We start from the raw sequence: 21152 nt of genomic DNA, 5'->3' as shown, positions 1-21152 counted from the left end.
TCCTGAACCAGCATCCACGACGTATGCGACCTCCTAACTGTTGTGTCCTCCAAATACTTTTTCTTTGAAAAAGACCTCTTGTGGGTTTGTGACGAACCCACCTTGTCTGGTGGTGTCTCGAGCCACCACTTCGGGTTGCGATTCGGGAGTTTAGAAGTTTGGCGATGTTTGTTGTGGAGGTTGTTGAAAACCCATTACATTTTGTTGATAGCCAAAATTGCTCATCGGCATGTTGGCCATCATGTTAAATAACATGTGCTTGTCGTTGTTCTCATAGTAGTCGGGATTGGTCATCATTTGATTCGCTGGATTTGAAGAACTTGACGCATTGAAACCGTTCAAGCCTTGACGAGGTGGGCGGAACGAGGGTTTAAAGGCGTTGCCATAAAGAAACATCTTTAGAATTTTTGGTACAAATCACAAACATGTAGAAGAGAGATGGAGAGTTTTTTGGTTGGTGTGTTAGAAAATGTAAAAGTAATGGGTATTTATAGGATTATTTTAAATTAGAAAGAATTTTTTTATTAAATAGAAGTTAGTAATTTTGTTTTGAAATTCGCGAAGTCATAGCGTGGTTTAAACCACGCACACAGGTCCACGAGCTCAACCACGAAGAGGAGGGGCTGTGTTCCCTTGTGGTTTGAGCATTTCACGAGAAAAAACAAAGCCACTACGTGTCGCCTTAAATAAAATGTTTACGATAGAATTTACTATAGTTATGTTTGAAGTAAATATATTAAACAAAATGTATAGAGTGTAAAGACGTGAATAAATATTATCATGTTTATGGAATCACTATTATTTTCATACTATAAATTAGTAACATGTGGGTGTTATATGTAATTGTACTCTAAGTATAGGGAGTGTTTCAAAAATAAAGTTGGCCTTTTCACTTTTAATTTAAAGGTTTTCATCTTTTTTGCATTTTAACCTCATTATTTTTTTTTTGAGTTAATTACTGTTTTCGTCCCTGTGGTTTGTCAAAAATCACTATTTCAGTCCATTAGTTTAAAAATTGCGATTTCAGTCCCTGTGCTTTCACTTTCGTAACCATTTCAGTCCACCTCGTAACCATTTCAGTCCCTGTACTTACATAATAAATGGATTGAAATGGTTACGAAAGTGAAACCGAAGGGACTGAAATGGTTACGAAAGTGAAACCACATGGACTGAAATCGCAATTTTTAAACTAATGGACTGAAATAGTGATTTTTAACAAACCACAGGGACGAAAACAGTAATTAACTTTTTTTTTTACTTTTACCCTAAGTTTTTCAAAATTTTCAAGTTAACCCATAATACTTTTTTGTTTACAACTTTGATCCCCTATACTTTTCATATTTTTCAAATTTTTCGTTATACGTTTCGTTTTACATTTTGTGAGTGAATACGCTGCGACGTGCATGTGGTTTCAATGTTTTTTTGTCTATTTTATTTCCATTTGACAAGCCTGTTGCAATACGTCTTTATTTCCTTGTTTGGCAGGTTCGTCGCAACGAGCGAGGGTCCTAGATTTACTTAGTTAGTCTTTTCTATGTTTTACGTTTGAGTCTAATTTTTTCGCATTAACACGACGACGCAACAGATGTGCATGGTTCAACGATCTTACGTATGCTTTTCGTTCGGTGCTATTGTTTCCTTTTATGTTATTTTGTTTTTACCTGTTTTTTCGTATGTGGGTAGTCACTAGCAGTGATATAGTATTGGTACTACTTGACACAGTTTACGACCCCCGCTGCAACGCGGGGACCTTAATACTAGTTATTATTAAAAATGTAAGACATGAATAAATATAGTGATGTTTCTGGAATCACATATTCCTATTTTAAACTCCCCTTTCAACAATGTCACCTCCTCCCAAACATTTTTTCCTTATCAATAACTGGACCAACTTTATTATGTGGTATCCTCTAATAGTAAAAAGTAGAGATGGCATTCAGCTATTTATCGTATACGAGGAGTATTTAGAGATTTGTGTAATTATACTTTTATTTTAATTTTGTAAATTTGTTTAGACATTATAAAATTAAATATTTTATATCCTCGTGTAATATACAGATCTATAAGCTAGTTAAAGAATATAGTCACCATAGTCTTAATGTATTGGGCATCAAATAATTTTGGGCTTTAGTTTTACGGGACTTTGATATCTATTTGGCCCACGTCCAGTTCAATTTTCCTACGCTTTAGAAAGAAGCTATTAATTGGCCTTTCATTCTACATGATTATTGTACGTTTGATTTAATAGTGTGAAGCCTAAACATTTATCATAGCTTTTCTCTCTCAGATTCATGGAATATATCCAACGTACAAATGTTTAGATTTACATAGGCTGCCAAGTCGTGTCTCTTGCTAAGAGGGGTGTCAATGTTGGTTAATAGTAAAGCTGTCAACCATATTCTTTTCTCATCTGAAAATTACGTGTGCTCCTCTCAACTCGGTGGCTGATCATTTGGAGTTTTTTTTCAATTCAATCGAAGGCAACAATGATCTTATTTATTGCATGGCACATATGGCGGGCGAGAAATAGCAACGTTTTCAATAACCAATGGTTTACGATTAGGGCTGTAAACGAACACGAACAAGAACTTCTTCGTGTTCGTTTGTTAAGAAATTCATGTGTTCACGAACCATTCATGAACACTTACCAAACGAGATTTTATGTTCGTGTTCGTTTGTGTTTGTTAATTTTAGGTGACGAACAAACGTTCACACTTATTAAGTATTTTATTTATCGGAATTTCGAATTATTTAATTAAAACATAAAAACTAAAAACATTAATGAACACAATCGAACACGTTACTGAAGTTCACGAACATATATGAACGAACGTGGCCTCTGTTCAGTATGTTCATTTAACTAAACAAAGGAAACCGTGTTCATTTGTTTAATTAACGAAAGAACATAAAACGAACTTCCCGCTAAACGTTTGATTCGTTTACAGCCCTATTTAAATAGGCCAATAGGAAAGATTAAGCAGTGGGCAAAAGTCCCCCACTTTTATTTTTTGGTTATGTTCTTGTATATTTGGGGTATTTTCTTGATAGTATTCTTGGTTTTTTAATAATATCCCCGCCGTCCAAAAAAATGTATGTTTAGATTTGTTCATAATCAATTTTTAATAAAATCATTACATTAATTAAAGTTTTAATGCATCTAGTAGTAAATATAATCATTCTGGTTTTTTCTATTAATGGTAAACAAAATGTGTTTTCAAGTTTCAACAACTTAAAGTTGCTAAAAATTTGTTCAAGAATAATAATGTCAGAAGAGATATTAAATAGAACTGTCAAAATAGTATGATCGATCGATATAAAACACAAATAACAACATAAAACACACGAGAAGTGACAAAACGTGACGTAAAATTTTATTATTTAACCCAAACCGGAAAACACCCCCCAAACCCTATGTAAGATCTAATACAAAAATACAGAAATACAAGTGATGATCATCCTTTGATGATCATCATACTCAGAAACTCAATCTCTCTTTAACAGATGAGAGATGAAACAACACATGTATGAACAACAACTTGATAATCATCCACTGATGATTATCACAACTTGAACATGATCTCTCACAATATACAACCGAGAGACTACTTTCAATCTTCAACAACAACAAATAAATAACCCTAAAATTCTCACAAGATGCAGACAGAATCAAAGTGAAAGCACCAGAGAAATAATCATGACAATAAGAACCGAGGCCACCACCATCTGATCAACACTTGAATAAGATTCATACTGAATCTCGATCAGACCATCACTGCAATAGATCTACTTCCTTGAACGAACAGTGAGCATTATGAAAGAAATTCTAGGGTGAAATTATTGGGGGTGATAACTGAGTTACAAGAGAATAGACTGAAGCTTCTTTTATATACCAAAAATATCTCCATGTTACACTAAGCCCCTCGTACTATCTCTGTTTTTGGACTGTAGAAGTGTCTTCTGGGTGTAGTCCGTATGTCTTAATGTCTTTTGCTGTATGATTAGTCAAACTGTGTGGTTTGAGTGTTCTCTAATAAGTTGTTTCGCCAAGGTTGTCCTTGATGTCTATGTCTGTTTGTCTATAGTCTTATTTGTATGGTTAGCTAAACTGTGTGGTTCATGTTTAACCGATGTTTTTTTGTGAAGACTATTTTGCATATGTGTGACAGCCTAGTATATTGTCTCGTGTGAGATATATTGTTCTGGTTACATATTGTGTAATTTTGAGGTTAATCAGGATTTGTTTGGCTGCATCTTATTGTCTTGCGTATGTCTCTTTATTCTTAGCCTTGTGTGTGGACATTAAATCATGTGATTTTGTGTTTCTTTTTGTTGAGGCTAGAATTGTTGTCTGTTATAGGAGTGTATACTTCTCATATATCAGTGTTGTATGAATCTTGTGATTCATGCCTGTTGGGATGTTAGCCGTGTATGTTTTTTTCTCTTATGTAAGAGATGTGTTTTTGGTTGTATATTTAGCCAGAGTCTGTATTGGCTATCATTGTTGTCTGATATTTTTTGTCATAACATTTTGTCTGTGTTGTTGACCGTCTGTTACAAAGATTTCTTTGATTTGTTGTTGGTATTTGTGTTTTGTGTTTTGTTTGAAAGGATCTCTTGTCTCATATTGTTATTTGTCCGAGTTCTTATATGTCTGTGTTAGGATATTGGTTATAGAAATCCTAGTTTTGTCTTGTTTCTCTATGCTGTTGTGTTTAAGGTTCTGCTGGGAGTGATTCGTGTTATATTTTGTGTTGTATAAATATTTGGTGTTACTACTGTTTATCTTGTTAAAGCTTGTAAAAATGCCATATGATCAGTTTGTATGAATCCTGGAAAAATGGCAGACTTGGTTACAAAAAAGATTGAGTTGTGTTCAGCATGATCTGTTTTGTTTTGAGTTAGATCTAGTTGACATGTTTGCTGTTTAAATCAAGGGGGGATGTTAAAAATAATAGTGATCAAAACACAAACATGTCAAGTGGACTTGTTATTCAACATGGCTGAACTTATTTACTGGGACTTTATAATAAACTGTGATACATATACATATAATTGATTGGGCTTGATGGTGTTATGTTGTGACTGTGCTCTTGAATGGGCTAGACTTGTTTGTTCAGTCAGTTGTAACTGAATTGAGACAAATATGTTCAGCTGTTATATTTGTAAGGGTTGGAATTGTAACTTCTTAGGGGGTGCGATCATAAGTGCTATTTCTTGTGGGTTTGAAGTGTAACTTAGACTTTTGCAGGATATAAGAGTATTTTTTGTAAGGGTTCCAGAACCTTCAAATGTATTGTTACGCACACTTTCATCTTCTTCGTTACAGTTGTTAACAAACAGGTTGTTTAAGTGGGACTGCTTAACTGTTTTTTTTCATATTTGAATGAAGGGGGAATGTTAAATAAATAAATATAAAATTCATTCAAATATTTCATATATGTTACGTTTTTATTGTTCTGATCTTTTTTTGTTAAGTTGTTAGTCTGTTATAACAGGTTGCAACTAATTGAGGGGTCAGATTGTAACTTTGACTGGTTTTCATGGTTCCGGAGATAGTACGAGGGGCTTAGTGTAACATGGAGATATTTTTGGTATATAAAAGAAGCTTCAGTCTATATTCTCTTGTAACTCAGTTATCACCCCCAATAATTTCACCCTAGAATTTCTTTCATAATGCTCACTGTTCGTTCAAGGAAGTAGATCTATTGCAGTGATGGTCTGATCGAGATTCAGTATGAATCTTATTCAAGTGTTGATCAGATGGTGGTGGCCTCGGTTCTTATTGTCATGATTATTTCTCTGGTGCTTTCACTTTGATTCTGTCTGCATCTTGTGAGAATTTTAGGGTTATTTATTTGTTGTTGTTGAAGATTGAAAGTAGTCTCTCGGTTGTATATTGTGAGAGATCATGTTCAAGTTGTGATAATCATCAGTGGATGATTATCCAGTTGTTGTTCATTCATGTGTTGTTTCATCTCTCATCTGTTAAAGAGAGATTGAGTTTCTGAGTATGATGATCATCAAAGGATGATCATCACTTGTATTTCTGTATTTTTGTATTAGATCTTACATACGTAAGATCTAGGGTTTGGGGGGTGTTTTCCTGTTTGGGTTAAATAATAAAATTTTACGTCACGTTTTGTCGCTTCTCGTGTGTTTTATGTTGTTATTTGTGTTTTATATCGATCGATCATACTATTTTGACAAGAACAATATTATATTATAAAGATACACAACATGAAATTATCGATGAACACTACTGAAGAATTTACATAAAAGCAAGTATGAAGAAGTAATTAATTTTTGTTTCAAAAATTTTTTTAGTCCTTCAAGTTCAAATATATTGAGAAGCCCGTAAATTAACATTTTATAAACTAGATTGAAATTCAATTCAGAGAGATAAAATAATTCAAATAACCCAAAAGTATATATTGTCTTACATCGGTTTAATTTATAAAAGAAAAATAACTGATGTTGCATTGTGATTATATTTTCCTACATGTTGGTTTCTGCTACATGGTTGAGATAGGATGTGTGTGTTGAAGTGTTTCAAAACCTGTCTCCAAAGCCAAACCAAGTATGCATTGTTAAATCGCCAAAAGCGTAATCGTCAAGAATATCAACCAATCATAGCGGCCTTCGAGTCTATCTTTAGCTGCAATACAATACATACAAGCTCATAAATATATAGTATAATATATTGCTCAGCTTATATTAGATGGGTAATGAACTAGGGTATTAATATTAATTATGACAGGGGGCAAGTTAAATTGTTCTACCCAGACACAACCCATATTCATCAACTTATATTGGACGACCACTTTAACCCATCTTTTAAACTGGTGAACGTTTATGATCAAGTTTTAAACGTGTTAACTGGGTTAGAGGGTTCAAAAGCATGAGTTAAACGGGTTAGTGGGTCAACATGTATAATTAAACGGGTTGTAGCTGGTCAACCCTAACACAGTTAAACATAACGTCCCGAAAACGGGTAGATATAACAGCCCAAAACCTGCCACCCACAGCATGAATTTATCATCCATAGCAGAAACCATTCTGAACCATTAGATTATTGTCATAAATTGAATGAAACATATTAAATAGACAAAAATGCAATTTGCGTCCCTGTGGTATGTGTGAAACATCAACCTGAGCCCCTAAATTCATTTTTTGGTTTTTTGAGCCCCTGAAATTATAAATTCTTAACAGTTTGAGTCCCTCCGTCACATTTCCGTCTGTTTGACTGTTTGAGCCAGGGGTAAGACCGTCTTTTGGCATATATTCATAACACTTTGCGTCCCTGTGTTATGAGTGAAATATCAACTTGAGCCCCTAAATTCTTTTTTTGCTTTTTTGACATTATTTATATATTTAACATTATTTAAGGATCCTTCTATCATTTATTATATGTATTTTTATGATTACATATATGAAAAACCAAATTGTTTATGTATAATAACTAATTTACATATGTGTAAAGTAAATAATTTACATTTACATATCTAAACTATATAATAAAAGAAACTAATAAGTGGACACATGTCATTCATTGGAGCTATCTATTTTTTAGTTTTCTCATCTCTATCTCCTACTTAATTATAATTAATATTAATAAAAAGATAATTATAAAATAAAAATTAATATAAATTTAAACAATTCGTATAGGAGATAATATAGTCTTTCAAAATATTTATTAGATTTCAAAATTATTTATCTTGAAATTAACAAAAGACATACACTAAATATAAATTAATATAATGTAAAGAGTTAAATGTCATTTTAATCCCTGTGGTTTAGGCCATTTTGTTGGTTTAGTCCAAAGGTTTTATAATACACAGGGTTTATAAAGATATAACAAGATATAACTTTATTGATTGGTATATAAAATTACATATGCTCAACCCATACAATATATGAGATTCTTAAAAATGTAATTTTTTTCATTATTTAATATATAAAATAAATTTACTCAACTCATACAATACACGAGGTTCTTAAAGATATAACTTTTTTTTATTATTTAATATATAAAATTACATTTATTCAACCAAATAATATACCAAATATGGTTTATTACATGGGAAGTGGTATTTCTGCTGTTGTTTGATTTAATCTGCAATGCCCCCTTCACCCAACTTATATTGTGAGAAATGTAACTAGATTAAGTGTATGTGTACATGCATGGAGATTAAGATTTTTTCGTATCAAAATTCAAAAATATATTAAATGCATCTTTTGACTATTAAAGTACAACATTCAATGAAAATTTTTTTAAATGTCGTACCTAAAAGTAAATAATCAATAGATTTTTTAAATGTCGTACCTAAAAGTAAATAATCAATGAAAATTTAACATGTTTATATTGTTTGCTTAACATGTTTATATTGTTTGCTTAAAACAAGTGTTTCCAAGTCTGCTAACCTTGAATTCTAAATTCCAGTTGACACTTTATAAAAGTTTACATTTAATATACAATTTAGGCTTTAATAATTTGTTATATATATTATACATTTAAATATACCATTTAGTTTGGCTTTTTTCATTATTTTAATAAAAAATTTACTGGAAACTAAAGTATCTCCGAAATAATTTTTTTTTAATTTTGAAATGCATGTATGTTATACCGTTTAGTGTTTAATGTTTACACACCCTTTAATTAGTCTTACAATACATTGGATAGAATAAAAAGAAAGTAAAACATTTGTAAGTCTTGTATCAAGTATCAAATGAAATAGACATACTTTGAGACATAGTTATTAGACATACATATGACTACTTTTTTTAACATGTTTTTTTTTTATAAATTCAAAATTAGTTGGTGTAAAAGAATTGCAGTACTAATGTAGAATATATAAAATGGAATATTTGTTATATATTCCATTTATATGATACAAAATGAAACCATTTAATTATTAGATTGCATTTATTTAAAGAGTAGTTAATTGAATTGTTAAATTAATGATTTCTTAACAAGTATATAAGTTTATATCAATTATACAATTGAACTGTTTGAAAAATGAATGCAATTAATACAAACGTTGAAATAAAATTATTTATAAAATTGAATAATGTTTTATATATTCCATTTATTTGATCCAAAATGAAACCATTTAATTATTAGATTGCATTTATTTAAAAAGAGTTCATTTGAATTATTAAATCAATGATTTCTTAACAAAAAAGCAAGAAAAGAATTTAGGGGCTCAGGTTGATGTTTCACTCATACCACAGGGACGCAAAGTGTTATGAATATATGCCAAAAGACGGTCTTACCCCTGACTCAAACAGTCAAACAGACGAAAGTGTGACGGAGGGACTCAAAGTGTTATGAATTCATAAGCTCAGGGGCTCAAAAAACCAAAAAATGAATTTAGGGGCTCAGGTTGATGTTTCACACAAACCACAGGAACGCAAATTGCATTTTTCTCTATTAAATAATTAATTTCTCTACTTGATCTCTTCCTCAAATAAGTATACGTGTATGAATGTTTATAATATATGAATATATCATGGGTGTTGTATTTAGACATGTTAGAATCTTACATAAATTTACAAATAATTTAATGTTCCTGAAACACTCTACACTACTTAGGCTATGAGGTGTGGGAACTTCATGGGGCTCCATCCCCGTCACGTCACCATCCATCACCACACCCTCCATGTGGGGGCTCCATGGGTCTCCATCATGATAACTAGTGGTAGCGCCCATATGCACATATTCAGGTGGGGCCCACTAGTTTTAAACCAATCAATTTTTTTTTTTAATTTTGTTTAATAAGGGGCTCCCTCCACACCCTACAAATTAAAGAGAGGCTCTATTGTTGATGTGGATTCTACGTGGACTTGATAAAGCCCCATGCGGCTCCAACCACACCCTATAGCCTTATGGATGCAACTTACCATGGTTTGAACGATCTGCCGACAAACTTGGAGGTGGAGAAGATGGGTTGTCCTTAAATCCAATGTTAAGGTCCTTACAGTCCATTCCAATTGAACCTAACATCAAAATCATTTAATTAAATTTTACAAAAATACAATCAATCTGACTTATTTTATAAAAATGATTTCAACATGTTTGACCCGGCTTAATTGTAATTAAACTTTTAAACGACCCATTAAAAATAAAACATAAGGATGTTTGTGGGCTGGCTTACATTCTTTAAAGCATGGAGAAAATGTCAAGTTGAGAAGATTTTGGTAACCGTCACTACATTCACATTTGTGGGTGAATAGGGACGTCGATTCACATCTTCCGCCTCCACAGTAGGTCCATTGACACACTAGAAGCCAAAATACGCAGTCAATAACTATGTATGAAGCACCTTCAAAATAGCTGAAAGCTTTAGAATTAGGTTCGCAGTAGTACCATCAAAGATTGATCCATTCCCTGGGTTCTCCTTTTGTTGCACTGGCGATGGGGCCTTTGAACATGAATAATCGAATGTGCCTGCAATCACTAGCATCTGTAAAATGGTTGAAATCTTTAACACAAGGATGATATCAAAAATGTTTCCATCCCAATTTGTGAATTTAGGGATGTTAACTGGGCATTGGTGGGTCAATTCCTATAACTTGACAAGAACACCAGACACATGAAGACGAACACAAACACAAATGTATATAATATAATTTCATATTAATACTCAAAAATTACAATTTTACAGCAAATGTAAATAATATACTTTCTGTTAAACTATAAAACCTGAAGCTCAATTTTCTTTTATCATTTAAATTTTCACATATAAAATTTCAATCTGTTAAACTTTGAACTACAACAGATCTATTTTAAAATGTAAAAAAAATAATAAATAAATACATTCACAGATTTCAAATTAAGTTTGTGTAGTGTCAGAAATTCACACCCCTATTTGTGATGATGGTAACGGGACGGGACGGGACTCTTAGATACATCCCAAACCTAAGGCACAGTATAAGCGATTATATATAATGATGTTGATAATTCAAGAAGGTTAGGTTAGGACTTACAGTTGGGGATGACACAAGGGAGAAATTTTAAAAAGGAATCATCATTAGCCACCGCAAATGTAGCTAGTTGTTTCCACCCGGGGGAGCATTCACATTCATATGAAAATATAGTGCTCTTATTTGAAGGCTTGCAAATTCCCTGACCACAATTCACTTGTTTGCACACGTCTTCTGCAGTGCACACACAACAACACCACAGTCAAACCTAACATTAATTTATATGAATCTTGAAATAGTTAGTTTTATTAACAAATTTGTGCTGAATGTCTTTCATAAAATGAATCACGCATTGCACACATTTGTCTGACCACATCTCACTTGTTTGCAGACACAATTTGCACCCAAAAGATCAAGAGAAGCGTTCAGCATACAACATGTACATAAATCTTGAAATCGATATTTTAATAAAAAAAATATGCTGAAATTATTCCAGAAATAAAAAAAAATCCCTATATAATGCACACACATATATATCTGAAGTCATTGGCTGAAGACTTGCAAATTCCCTGACCACATTTCACCTCTTTCACACATCTACACAATTTGCATACCAAAAATCAAGAGAAAAATGTTTGTAAGTCAAGCCTAGTATCTCGCTGAATATGAATCTTGAAATAGTTATTTTTTTATTATGATGATATTTTTTCCATAAAATAACATATTCCCAATATCATGAACATAGAATGCAGAAACAAAAAAAAAATGAGTTTTTTTTTTCAAATAAAAGTAGATCAATTTTGTATCAACTCCTAAATAATAATAAAATAATTTATAAAGGTTTAAGTTGCATGAAATTTATTTAGGGCTGGATAATGAGTAAACTAACCAAACATCGGTGAGAGAAGAGGAGCAAGAAAATCTCCGGCACCGGCGATGATACTCCATGGCTGCAAAAGAAGAAGAAAGACAGGAAGAAAAGTTGCCATTTTGAAGATGGAGAAATAAGACTAATTACTTAATTTAATATATATACACTTACCGTTGGATGCAGCAGCAGTTAATGATTTTATTTGGGAAAGCCAACCGCGTGGCTGCACTTTGACATTTTTAAGCTAGAGTCGTTGGGAGTTGAAGCTTCGACTTTGGTTTCCTTGCAAACCATATTAATTATTTTAATATATTATTATTTTCTCAACTTTCAAATAAACAACTCAAAAATAAAAGAACCAAAAATTACTTTTTGAGTACCTGTATTTTAACAATATTATTCATTTGAGTTCAAAGTTAAAATGTTTAACAATATTAGAAATTTCGACTCAAATGGTTAAGAAAAGTAGTTGTAGGGACTCAGGGCGTTAAACATTTTGATTTTAGACTCAAGTGGTTAAAACCCCTAAAACACATGGACTCAAAAAGTAATTTTCCCAATAAAGAATAACTAGTATTGAGTCCCCGTGTTTTCAGGCGGGGGACGTAAAATCGTGCTACCATTGTTGGGGGAGGAGGCGTAAAACTGTGTTAGGTAGCAAGCCAAAGACGACCAAAACCTAGGAAAACATAAAACAAAAACACGAATGTATATCACCAAGCGATTCATGTAACGTAAAACGTGTACGAACTTGAATGTATATGGACACCCATTAGAAAGTTGAGGGGGGTCAAAGTGATATTACATACAGTTTTTAGAAATTGGGAGAAAACGTGACAACTTTGAAAGTTTTGAGGGAAGGAAAAAAAACTTACACCAAAATGGTAAAAAAAAAATGAAGGACCACTTTTGGCCACCAAAGAAACGTTATTGTAGCGTAAAGGACGATATTGTAAGGCCACACGGGGTGGTACGTGATGATGAACCATCATGCGTGGTGGGAAACAAAACACCGCCGCCAGCCCACATTTATCACGCGTCAACATTAAAACGTGTTATATTTTTATTGCGTGAAATATTCAAAAACCCGACTGTTTGCTTGTTGACCGTTGTTTTTTTTTACCGTTGATAGATTAATTTAAAAAAAAAACCTTTAAACATCTATATATACTTCATATTTTTATACCATTTCACCCACACCAAAACACAAACACATATCACACATTCTACATATTTCACAAATGGATTTTCCTACATCTTCGTCATTTCCGATTGACAGCGATAGCGATAGCGATAGCCAATCGTCTACCGACAATGAGACGCTTGAATTTTTCGTGTCGGTGTATAACTAACTTGAAGCAAGTTTGAACCGCCCAAAGAAGAAAATGGTGGATCGTGATCATTTATAGAGAAAGCTTCTTCCAAAAGGGGAAACCTTAGACTAGTGAACCTCTGCTGTAGTAGGGGACTTACCCGTTTAGGGGTTGAAGGCTTTGGACCTGCGGGTAAAAGGGCGTTCTCTTTTGCACACGCCACTTTTGCGACTGTGAGAAGAGTTGGTGGGTTATCAGTGATGTGACTGATTACTGTGCTTGTTCTTTCTGCTCAAAATGGTTCGCGGGTTTTGAACCTTTTATGTGACAACTCGAGCCCTTGATCCTGATCGTCGAGAGACGAGCCTGTAATTATTATTGTTATTATCATTATCATTATCATTATTGTTATTATTACTGTTATTATTATTATTATTATTATTATCATTATTAATAACCAGCAACGAGAAATACGAGTTGTCTATCGGATAACACGAATCATACATAAAATGACTTTCTATAATTTAAACCGGGTGTTCGGGCTTGGCGACACCTAGTATTAGGTGGATCCACACACTTGGGCTAGGCCCAACCTAACCAACCCAACCCCTACACTATTTAATTATCTTAAACCCCACCCCCTCATTTTTGGAAAAAAAAAACCTAACCCACAAACATTGGAGCCGCACACACACACTCCTCGTTCCTCTCTGCTACTCCGGCGACCGAAGTCGGGGCGATTCCGGCGACTCCTTCTGCCGACGACACGTACCCACACTCCCTGTCTCCTCCTCACTCTCATTCTGTCCGATCGCACACCTCAGTCACGCTATCCCTTCTCTCTCTCTCCTGAATAACACAGCCGACCACCACCACCGTGAACGGTGGCGGTGCTGGATAATACCCCAACAGCCAAAACCATTCAGCAGCTCTCGGCGGCGGCGGGAAACGTCACTCTGACGACACAGTGGTGTGACGTGGAGAACGGTGGCGAGCGGAGGTCTCCGGCACCACGATTCAAGCTGTAGCGGTGGCAACATGGCGTCTCCCCCTTGTCTCGAAGTCACTCGGTGATGTGTGTAAAATGCAACATTTAAATTATATCAAATGAGGAATAAAACTAACCCTTTTTAATTACTAATGTTGGAAAAAGAGTGTTTTTGTTTTCCTTTTGTATTTTCAGGATGAAATGAGCTCAAATTCACAAAAGAAGCAAAAAGACAGCTAAATCTAACATAAATACAAGAAAAGGAACAAAAGTGGATTGCCCGACCCCTCACGGCATCCTCCCAAGCAAGAATAGAGAAGTCAGAAGACTGAACACGCCCCGTGCTCAGCCAGCACGGGACCGTGCCCAAGAAGCAGCAGAAAAGACAAACCTATAGAAGCTTCTATTGCCCACCACGGGGCCGTGTCCAGTGAGCACGGGAGCGTGGCGAAAGTACAGCATGTGCATTAATTGTAATTGCGAATTACAATTAATGAAGAGAGATAGTGTCAGACGGGCACGGGGGCGTGTCCAGCAGACACGGGGTCGTGCCCAGCCTTCTGTTCAGCCTATAAATAGGAGTGCTTGGCTTAATTTCAACTCATCCCTTGGCACACCACCTCTCTCACACTTCATCGACCACCCACCACCATCACAACACCATCATCCACCACCATCATCCATTGTCCATCATAGAGTGTGTGAGTCGTCTCGGGATCCAAGATTGATCGTAAGAGTTCTTGACAATCAAGGCCATTTTTGCCTAAGCCTCTTACATCACTTGGTGAAGACAAGTGTTTAGTATAATACTTTTTATTTTTAATCTTTTGCACTTTTTATTTGATTTTGTATTAATGACTTTAATAACTAGTTACTTATGTTGAAGGTGATCTTTCCTTATCGTTTGTCCGTGGTGTCTTGGCATTATTTTACTGTCTATATAAAATAAAAGATTTACACCATTCATATCTCCACGATCTATATGGAGGTATGTTGGCTACCTGGTCGGGGGTTAAGGGAACGGTTTGGTAAGGGTCTTGCCCTTGTTCAGCGTTTAGAGGTCCTGCAAGGGACCTGGGTCAAATTTAGTAGGATCTCCTTCAATGCCCATAGGTATTGGATGGCGGGGATCCAAACTCTTTGACCCCCTCATAAGTTAACTACTATTAATACTATAACCCGGCTATTTAGGACTGTATCCCTGCTGACTCAGACTACTTAGCCGAGGATAACGTCACCGCCAAAAGCGGGGCCTACCATAATTTGCATTAATAACTTAATTCATTATCTTTCAATAATCCGACCCTTTAGGATTGTATCCTTGCTGACTCAAACTACTGGGTTGAGGGTAACGTCACCTTCAAAAGAGGGGCCTACTACAATAACTAAGATAATCTCTTAAACAAGTGCAAAAGTGCGAAAATAATCAAAGGTTATACTAATACACGAGTCGGATCCAAGTGATTCATCTTGTCTATCTGTTTTTATTTTTATTTTATTTTTCAGCATTTAGTTAGTTTTTATTTTCCTAGTTTAAAAACCTTTTCTAACTTTTTGATTTGATTAGACGTTGAGGATAAACCGGTACTAAAGCTCTTGTGTCCTTGGACGACCTCGGTACCTTACCAACACTATACTACGTCCACGATGGGTGCACTTGCCCATATGTGTGTTTAGTGTTAGTAAATATCGTGTTTTATAAATTTAAAACTTGGCTAAAAGTGTAAAAAGGGCTTAAAATATATATCTAAAACAATTACACTACACACGCATCAAGTTTTTGGCGCCGTTGCCGGGGACGCAAGGATTTTAAGAAAGTTAGGAATCAACGGCCTAATCATATTTTTATTTTTCTTTTTAATTTTTTTAGGATTTTCTTAGTTTTTCAGCTTCTGCAGAGCTCAGCACGGGCCGTGCCTGGTCGGACACGGGCCGTGCCCAGCATCGTTACTGGCAGTTTTTAGTTTTCCAAGTTACAGAAGGCTGAACACGGGGCCGTGTCGGTGCAACACGGGGTCGTGTCCAACTTTCCAGTAACTGGGATCTGGAAAACAATCACCGTAACTCCAACCACGGGCCGTGTTCGTTGAGCACGGGGCCGTGGTGAACCTTCTGACCAGCATTCTTTTCTGTTTTTATTGCGGGACTTGGAACCAGACGCCATCCTACGTAGTGTATGAGCTCCAGTTCTAATAAGGACATAAAAGAACCTCTAGAAGAACCCGAACGCTTTCTCAGAAAAAGACTAAAAGCTAAAAACCAAGAGAAAGTTTCGAGGAATCCACCCATGGCGGACCAACGTACCCTCATGGATTATCTACGACCCACCGTAGGTAACCTAGGCGCCGCTATCAATGCACCGAATGTTGAAGCCAATAACTTCGAACTTCGGCCGCATTTGATACAAATGCTCCAAAACTCCGCAACCTTCCATGGGCTTGCGGACGAGGATCCCCATCTACATATTACTAATTTCTTAGAAATATGTGATACCTTTCGGATCAATGGAGCATCAAATGACGCCATCCGCATCCGAATGTTTCCTTTTTCACTAAAAGACCGAGCGAAAGCTTGGCTCAACGCCCTCCCAGCTGGATCGGTAAACACCTGGGATGAACTAGCCCAAAAATTTCTATATAAGTATTTCCCTCCCGCTAAAACGGCTAAATTAATGACTGAAATTAATACATATTCACAAGAGGACGGGGAATCCTTATATGAAACTTGGGAAAGGTTCAAGGAACTATTACGCAAGTGTCCACATCATGGCCTTGCGATATGGCAACAAGTATCCACTTTCTATAATGGATTGTTGCCACACACAAGGCAGACACTTGACTCTAGCTCCGGGGGACTTTTAGGTAATCGCCGCCCGCATGAAATATATAACCAAATTGAGGAAATTGCTCAAACCAATTTTCAGTGGCACACTCCCCGAGGCAATAAATCTATTGCCCCGGGCGCCCATAAAGTTGATGAAAGCACTTCTTTGCAAGCCCAAATCGAGGCCCTTTCTTCAAAAATAAAAAAATTGGAGTTGTATGAAAGAAACGGAAGATCAACAAGAGTCGGTAAGCTACATTAATAATAGACCTAGGCCGTCGGGTCCTCCAACGGGCACCTACAACCAAGGATGGCGAAGCCACCCAAACCTTGGTTGGAGAGAGCCCGGCAATAGTAGTAACCAACAAACCCAACGAACAAACTTTCAACAACCAAGAAAAGAGTCACAAAATTTCACTCAACAAGGTGGACGAGAAAGGCTTGAAGATACTGTATCTCGCCTCATCTCCGACACTGAAAAGAAAAACTCGGAAAGGTTTCTACAATTAGAGTCAAATTTTAGAAATCAACAAGCTAGTATTCAAAACATAGAAAAACAATTAAATCAACTAGCTCAAAAATTTTCCGAGAGACCACAAGGTGCATTACCAAGCAATACCGAAACAAACCCAAAAGCGCAAGTTCATCTCATCACGTTACGAAACCGAACCGTAGGGCCTGCGGAGGCGCCACCGCCAACAGAAGAAATTATACCCCCGCCTCTGCAGGAAAAGAACTCCCCCCCGTCATCAGAGCCTGCCAAGGCTCCTCGAGTTCCGTACCCCGGTAGGTTAATTCGTCAAAAGACCAATGAGCAATTCGCAAAATTCGAAAGTCTGTTAAAACAATTGCATGTCAATATTCCTTTTATTGATGTCCTAACCCAAATGCCCAAATACTCTAAGTTCATGAGGGACTTCCTCACTCATAAAAAGAAAATTGAAACTTTGCAATTAGTTAACTTAGGCGAAGAATGCTCTGCTCTCGTACTCAACAAACTTCCCCAAAAGAAAATCGATCCCGGAAGCTTCACGATTCCCTGCTCAATCGGGGATTCCCCCGTTCGTAATGCACTAGCCGATCTTGGGGCTAGCATTAACCTCATGCCCTCATCAATGTTTAAAAGACTCGGCCTAGGAACAACGAGTCCTACAAAAATGAGCATACAACTTGCGGATCGATCCGTCAAATTCCCGCAAATTGTCATCGAAAATGTCCTGGTAAAGGTAAGCAAATTCGTCTATCCGGCCAACTTTGTCATACTCGATATGGAGGAAGACACCGAGGTTCCCCTCATACTAGGGAGACCATTTCTTGCCACCGCACTAGCAGTGATAGATATGAATGATGGAACGCTCACCTTGAGGTACGGGGATGATGAAGTAAAATTCGGAGTTGGGAAGAGAATACAAGACGACGACCCGGTCAACTACATGAAGGTTATTGATTCAAGTTTGGATGCGGCTCTCCGACGGTGTAACATGGGATGCCAAACATCCCACTCAGAAAACATATAACCTCACATTGGGTCTAGCCAAGGACCCTTATAAACGTGGCGCACCACAAAGGCATTCCGCGGAACTATCCTTAGTTTAGTTTGATCTTTTAGTTTTATTTTGCAGGAATAAGACACACTCATGGTGGTAAAGGATGAAAAGGGAAACGAGAAAAATGGCCCCATGCACAAGAACAAGGCAACCCGACATGAATTTCTCCATTACAGAAGGCTCAACACGGGCCGTGTCCAACCAACACGGCCCCGTGCTGAACCCCCTGCAGAAAATGCCCAGTTCAGGTAACTGGACACGGGCCGTGTTCACCAGACACGCCCCCGTGTCCAGGCTTCTGTCTCATTTCTTTAATTTTTGTTACTGGCACCTGAACACGGGGCCGTGTCCGGTCCCCACGGGGCCGTGTCCAGACTGCCAGTAACATAAATCTTTGCTTTTTAACACCGTATTACACATCCAATCAACCTAAAAATTTATTTTTGGGACACATTGAGGACAATGTGTAATTTAAGTGTGGGGGGGAAGCTAAAACCTTGAAATTTTGCAAGTCCTATTAACAAGCCTTACACAAAACTCTATTGGAACCGCTAAACACCCCAAATTTTTTTCAAAAATTTTCTTTTTTTTTATTTGTCTAAAGTTTAAGTTGGAATCCTAAGATTAATAAGGTTATATTTTTACAAATTTACAACTGAGAGCGTCGTGATAACAAGAACCAACATAAGAAAATTATGAAACGGCATGACAAGCTTAGTTAAAATTTGATTATATATACTTGATCACATAAAAACCCATTCCCACAAAAGTGAGTTTTGAGCCTTTATTGAGCATACAAAATTTACATCTTTTGACTAAATGCTCATTTTTCGTTTCTTGTGTGAATAGCCGCTTAGTTCTTACGACTCTAGAACTTGCCACGACGATTCATTCCCAGTCCTTACCAACTTAAACCCAAGTAAGTAAATGATGGAGGCATTAGGACTAACCATTTTTTTTCTACACCATTATTTTTCATTTTTTTACCACCTACCCAAAATCCCCCTAGTTAACCCCCTTTGAGCCTAAACCTTTCATTTCTTTACCCTAAAAACCCTTTTTACCCACCAAAACCCCTTTTTATTTTCACCCTTTATTTTAGTAACAAACTCGGTTTTTCGCGTGACAAACAAAAAATGATGATGAAGTTAGAAATAAACAAACAAAGCTATCAAAACAAAAAGCTTGTTTGGAGAAATACTTCGAAATAAAAAGTCAACAAAACAAAGTGTTTTACGAAAACCGACGCTTTTTACGCCTTTTCGCCCTTTTACTAACCACTAACCCAACCACCCACCTTTAGCCCAAGCCTAACAGTTCACCCAAAAAGCCCTCTTGATATTTACAAAGGTATAAAGTTAAAAAGGAGGAGGATTGATTGCCTGGCAAGCTTATGGTAGGAATAAGTTCCATGCCGCTCTCGAGTGATCCACTAAAAATACACCTTCGGCCGAGTGTTGAGTGATTCCCCGTGAGGTATGTGAACTTGTATATAAATGAAATTTTGAAAAGGCATGCTATGCCCAGATAAGTAATTTCTCTTATGAAACGTTCTAAATAAATCATAACGAATAGGATTGTAAATAAATAAAAATAAAACCCAAAAAGATCTTGGATTCCCGACACTCTATGACAAGCCAAAAACCTTCTCTTCTACCCATTCCATTTGGGAGTGTAATGTAACGCCCTGCTTTTTCATACTTTCCATAATTAGAAAGCTCGCCTTGTAATGCTATTTTTGGAAATCTTGTATTATGGTAGTCGTCTTTTCGTTGTAAAATCCGAGACTTGGATCATAAATAAAATTCGTATTTCTTTAAATTCGCCATCTGCATATTCATACATGTTCATACGTTGGAATTCATTGTACATCGAATCCTTATTTGTAATTCATACTTATACGATACTTATTCGCGAAGCATGTCCATGCTTGTCCTCAAATTGTTACCTAAAAACCCCTAATAATATGCTTATTTATACAACGGTTAATCATCTAATATGTGACATATACTTGTCACTTACAAACATGTTACATACTTGTACATTACACTTTTTACCTAGTTAAATCATGTTTTATTTCATATTTCACCTTGTTACAAGTTAGGGGAAACATTGTTGCATATTATTACACAACTTAATTAACAAAATTACTCATTATAATGTTCTAAAAAAATAAAAAAATAAAGAAATATGGCAGCCCCAATTCAGCAAAATTCAGCCCCATATAGTTGGGCTTTGTGGGCTAGTTTCAAGGTGTAACCCCTTCTAAACACTTCCAAAGCCCAACCCATTGAAACCCTAATCCTTCCCCCTATAAATACCACTTATAACCAGCCTCCCTACCACTTTTGCAACACTAAAAACTCTCAAAACATCCTCCAAACCGTAGCTGAAAGCAAGGGTTCGAGCAGATTGACACCCCTTCACGAAAATGAGCATAACTCACTCATTTCTTAACGAAATCACTTGATTCTTTTTCCTACTTACTTGGATAATCATGGGGTTCGATTCCTAGACTTCTCCTTGGAGAAATCAGACCTGGAAATGCCCCAAAATCGTCCATAAACTTTCTGTTTGTTTTTATGTTCATCAAAAACTTGTTTAAACCTATGTAACTTGTGTTCAACACATCTCATACCTATGTCCTAATGCTTACAACTTATCCCATGGTTGGTTAAGCTTAAAAA

The 21152-nt window shown here is 36.0% G+C and overlaps 1 protein-coding gene and 1 non-coding gene across 3 annotated transcripts; both read right to left on the bottom strand.

The window, feature by feature from the left end:
- Nucleotides 1-6390: 6390 nt before the first annotated feature.
- On the bottom strand, nucleotides 6391-12050 carry LOC110919308 (slit homolog 2 protein). 2 transcript variants are annotated; one of them, XM_022163589.2, is made up of 7 exons: nucleotides 11966-12050; nucleotides 11813-11873; nucleotides 10987-11157; nucleotides 10367-10447; nucleotides 10155-10280; nucleotides 9901-9996; nucleotides 6391-6655 (listed from the first exon to the last, which is right to left on the bottom strand). In XM_022163589.2, exons 2-7 carry the CDS (start codon nucleotides 11817-11819, stop codon nucleotides 6588-6590), a joined length of 549 nt encoding a protein of 182 aa, XP_022019281.1. In that variant the 5' UTR covers nucleotides 11820-11873; nucleotides 11966-12050; the 3' UTR covers nucleotides 6391-6587. The 2 variants fall into 2 exon arrangements, with proteins under 2 accessions (XP_022019281.1, XP_022019275.1); XM_022163583.2 differs by lacking the exon at nucleotides 11966-12050 and having other exon boundaries at nucleotides 11813-11955.
- A 4710-nt stretch (nucleotides 12051-16760) lies between these two features.
- LOC118489825 lies at nucleotides 16761-16867 on the bottom strand. Its single transcript, XR_004887838.1, has one exon. It is a non-coding gene; the product is annotated as a small nucleolar RNA R71 (small nucleolar RNA).
- Nucleotides 16868-21152: the final 4285 nt, after the last annotated feature.

This window comes from Helianthus annuus, chromosome 2 (genome assembly GCF_002127325.2).
Source record: "Helianthus annuus cultivar XRQ/B chromosome 2, HanXRQr2.0-SUNRISE, whole genome shotgun sequence".
Taxonomy (NCBI): domain Eukaryota; kingdom Viridiplantae; phylum Streptophyta; class Magnoliopsida; order Asterales; family Asteraceae; genus Helianthus; species Helianthus annuus.
The sequence above is the reverse complement of the archived record's forward strand: the minus strand, read 5'-3'. Positions and strand labels throughout refer to the sequence as shown.

What these genes read in the sequence shown, in the direction of transcription:
- LOC110919308 (XM_022163583.2), bottom strand. Translation starts at nt 11,912, where the DNA reads ATGGCAACTTTTCTTCCTGTCTTTCTTCTTCTTTTGCAGCCATGGAGT. An exon ending in TTCTCCATGCTTTAAAGAAT is followed by an intron (nt 9,997 to 10,154) that starts GTAAGCCAGCCC and finishes TTTTGATGTTAG; the next exon opens with GTTCAATTGGAATGGACTGT. An exon ending in GGCAGATCGTTCAAACCATG is followed by an intron (nt 6,656 to 9,900) that starts GTAAGTTGCATC and finishes ATTGTATTGCAG; the next exon opens with CTAAAGATAGACTCGAAGGC.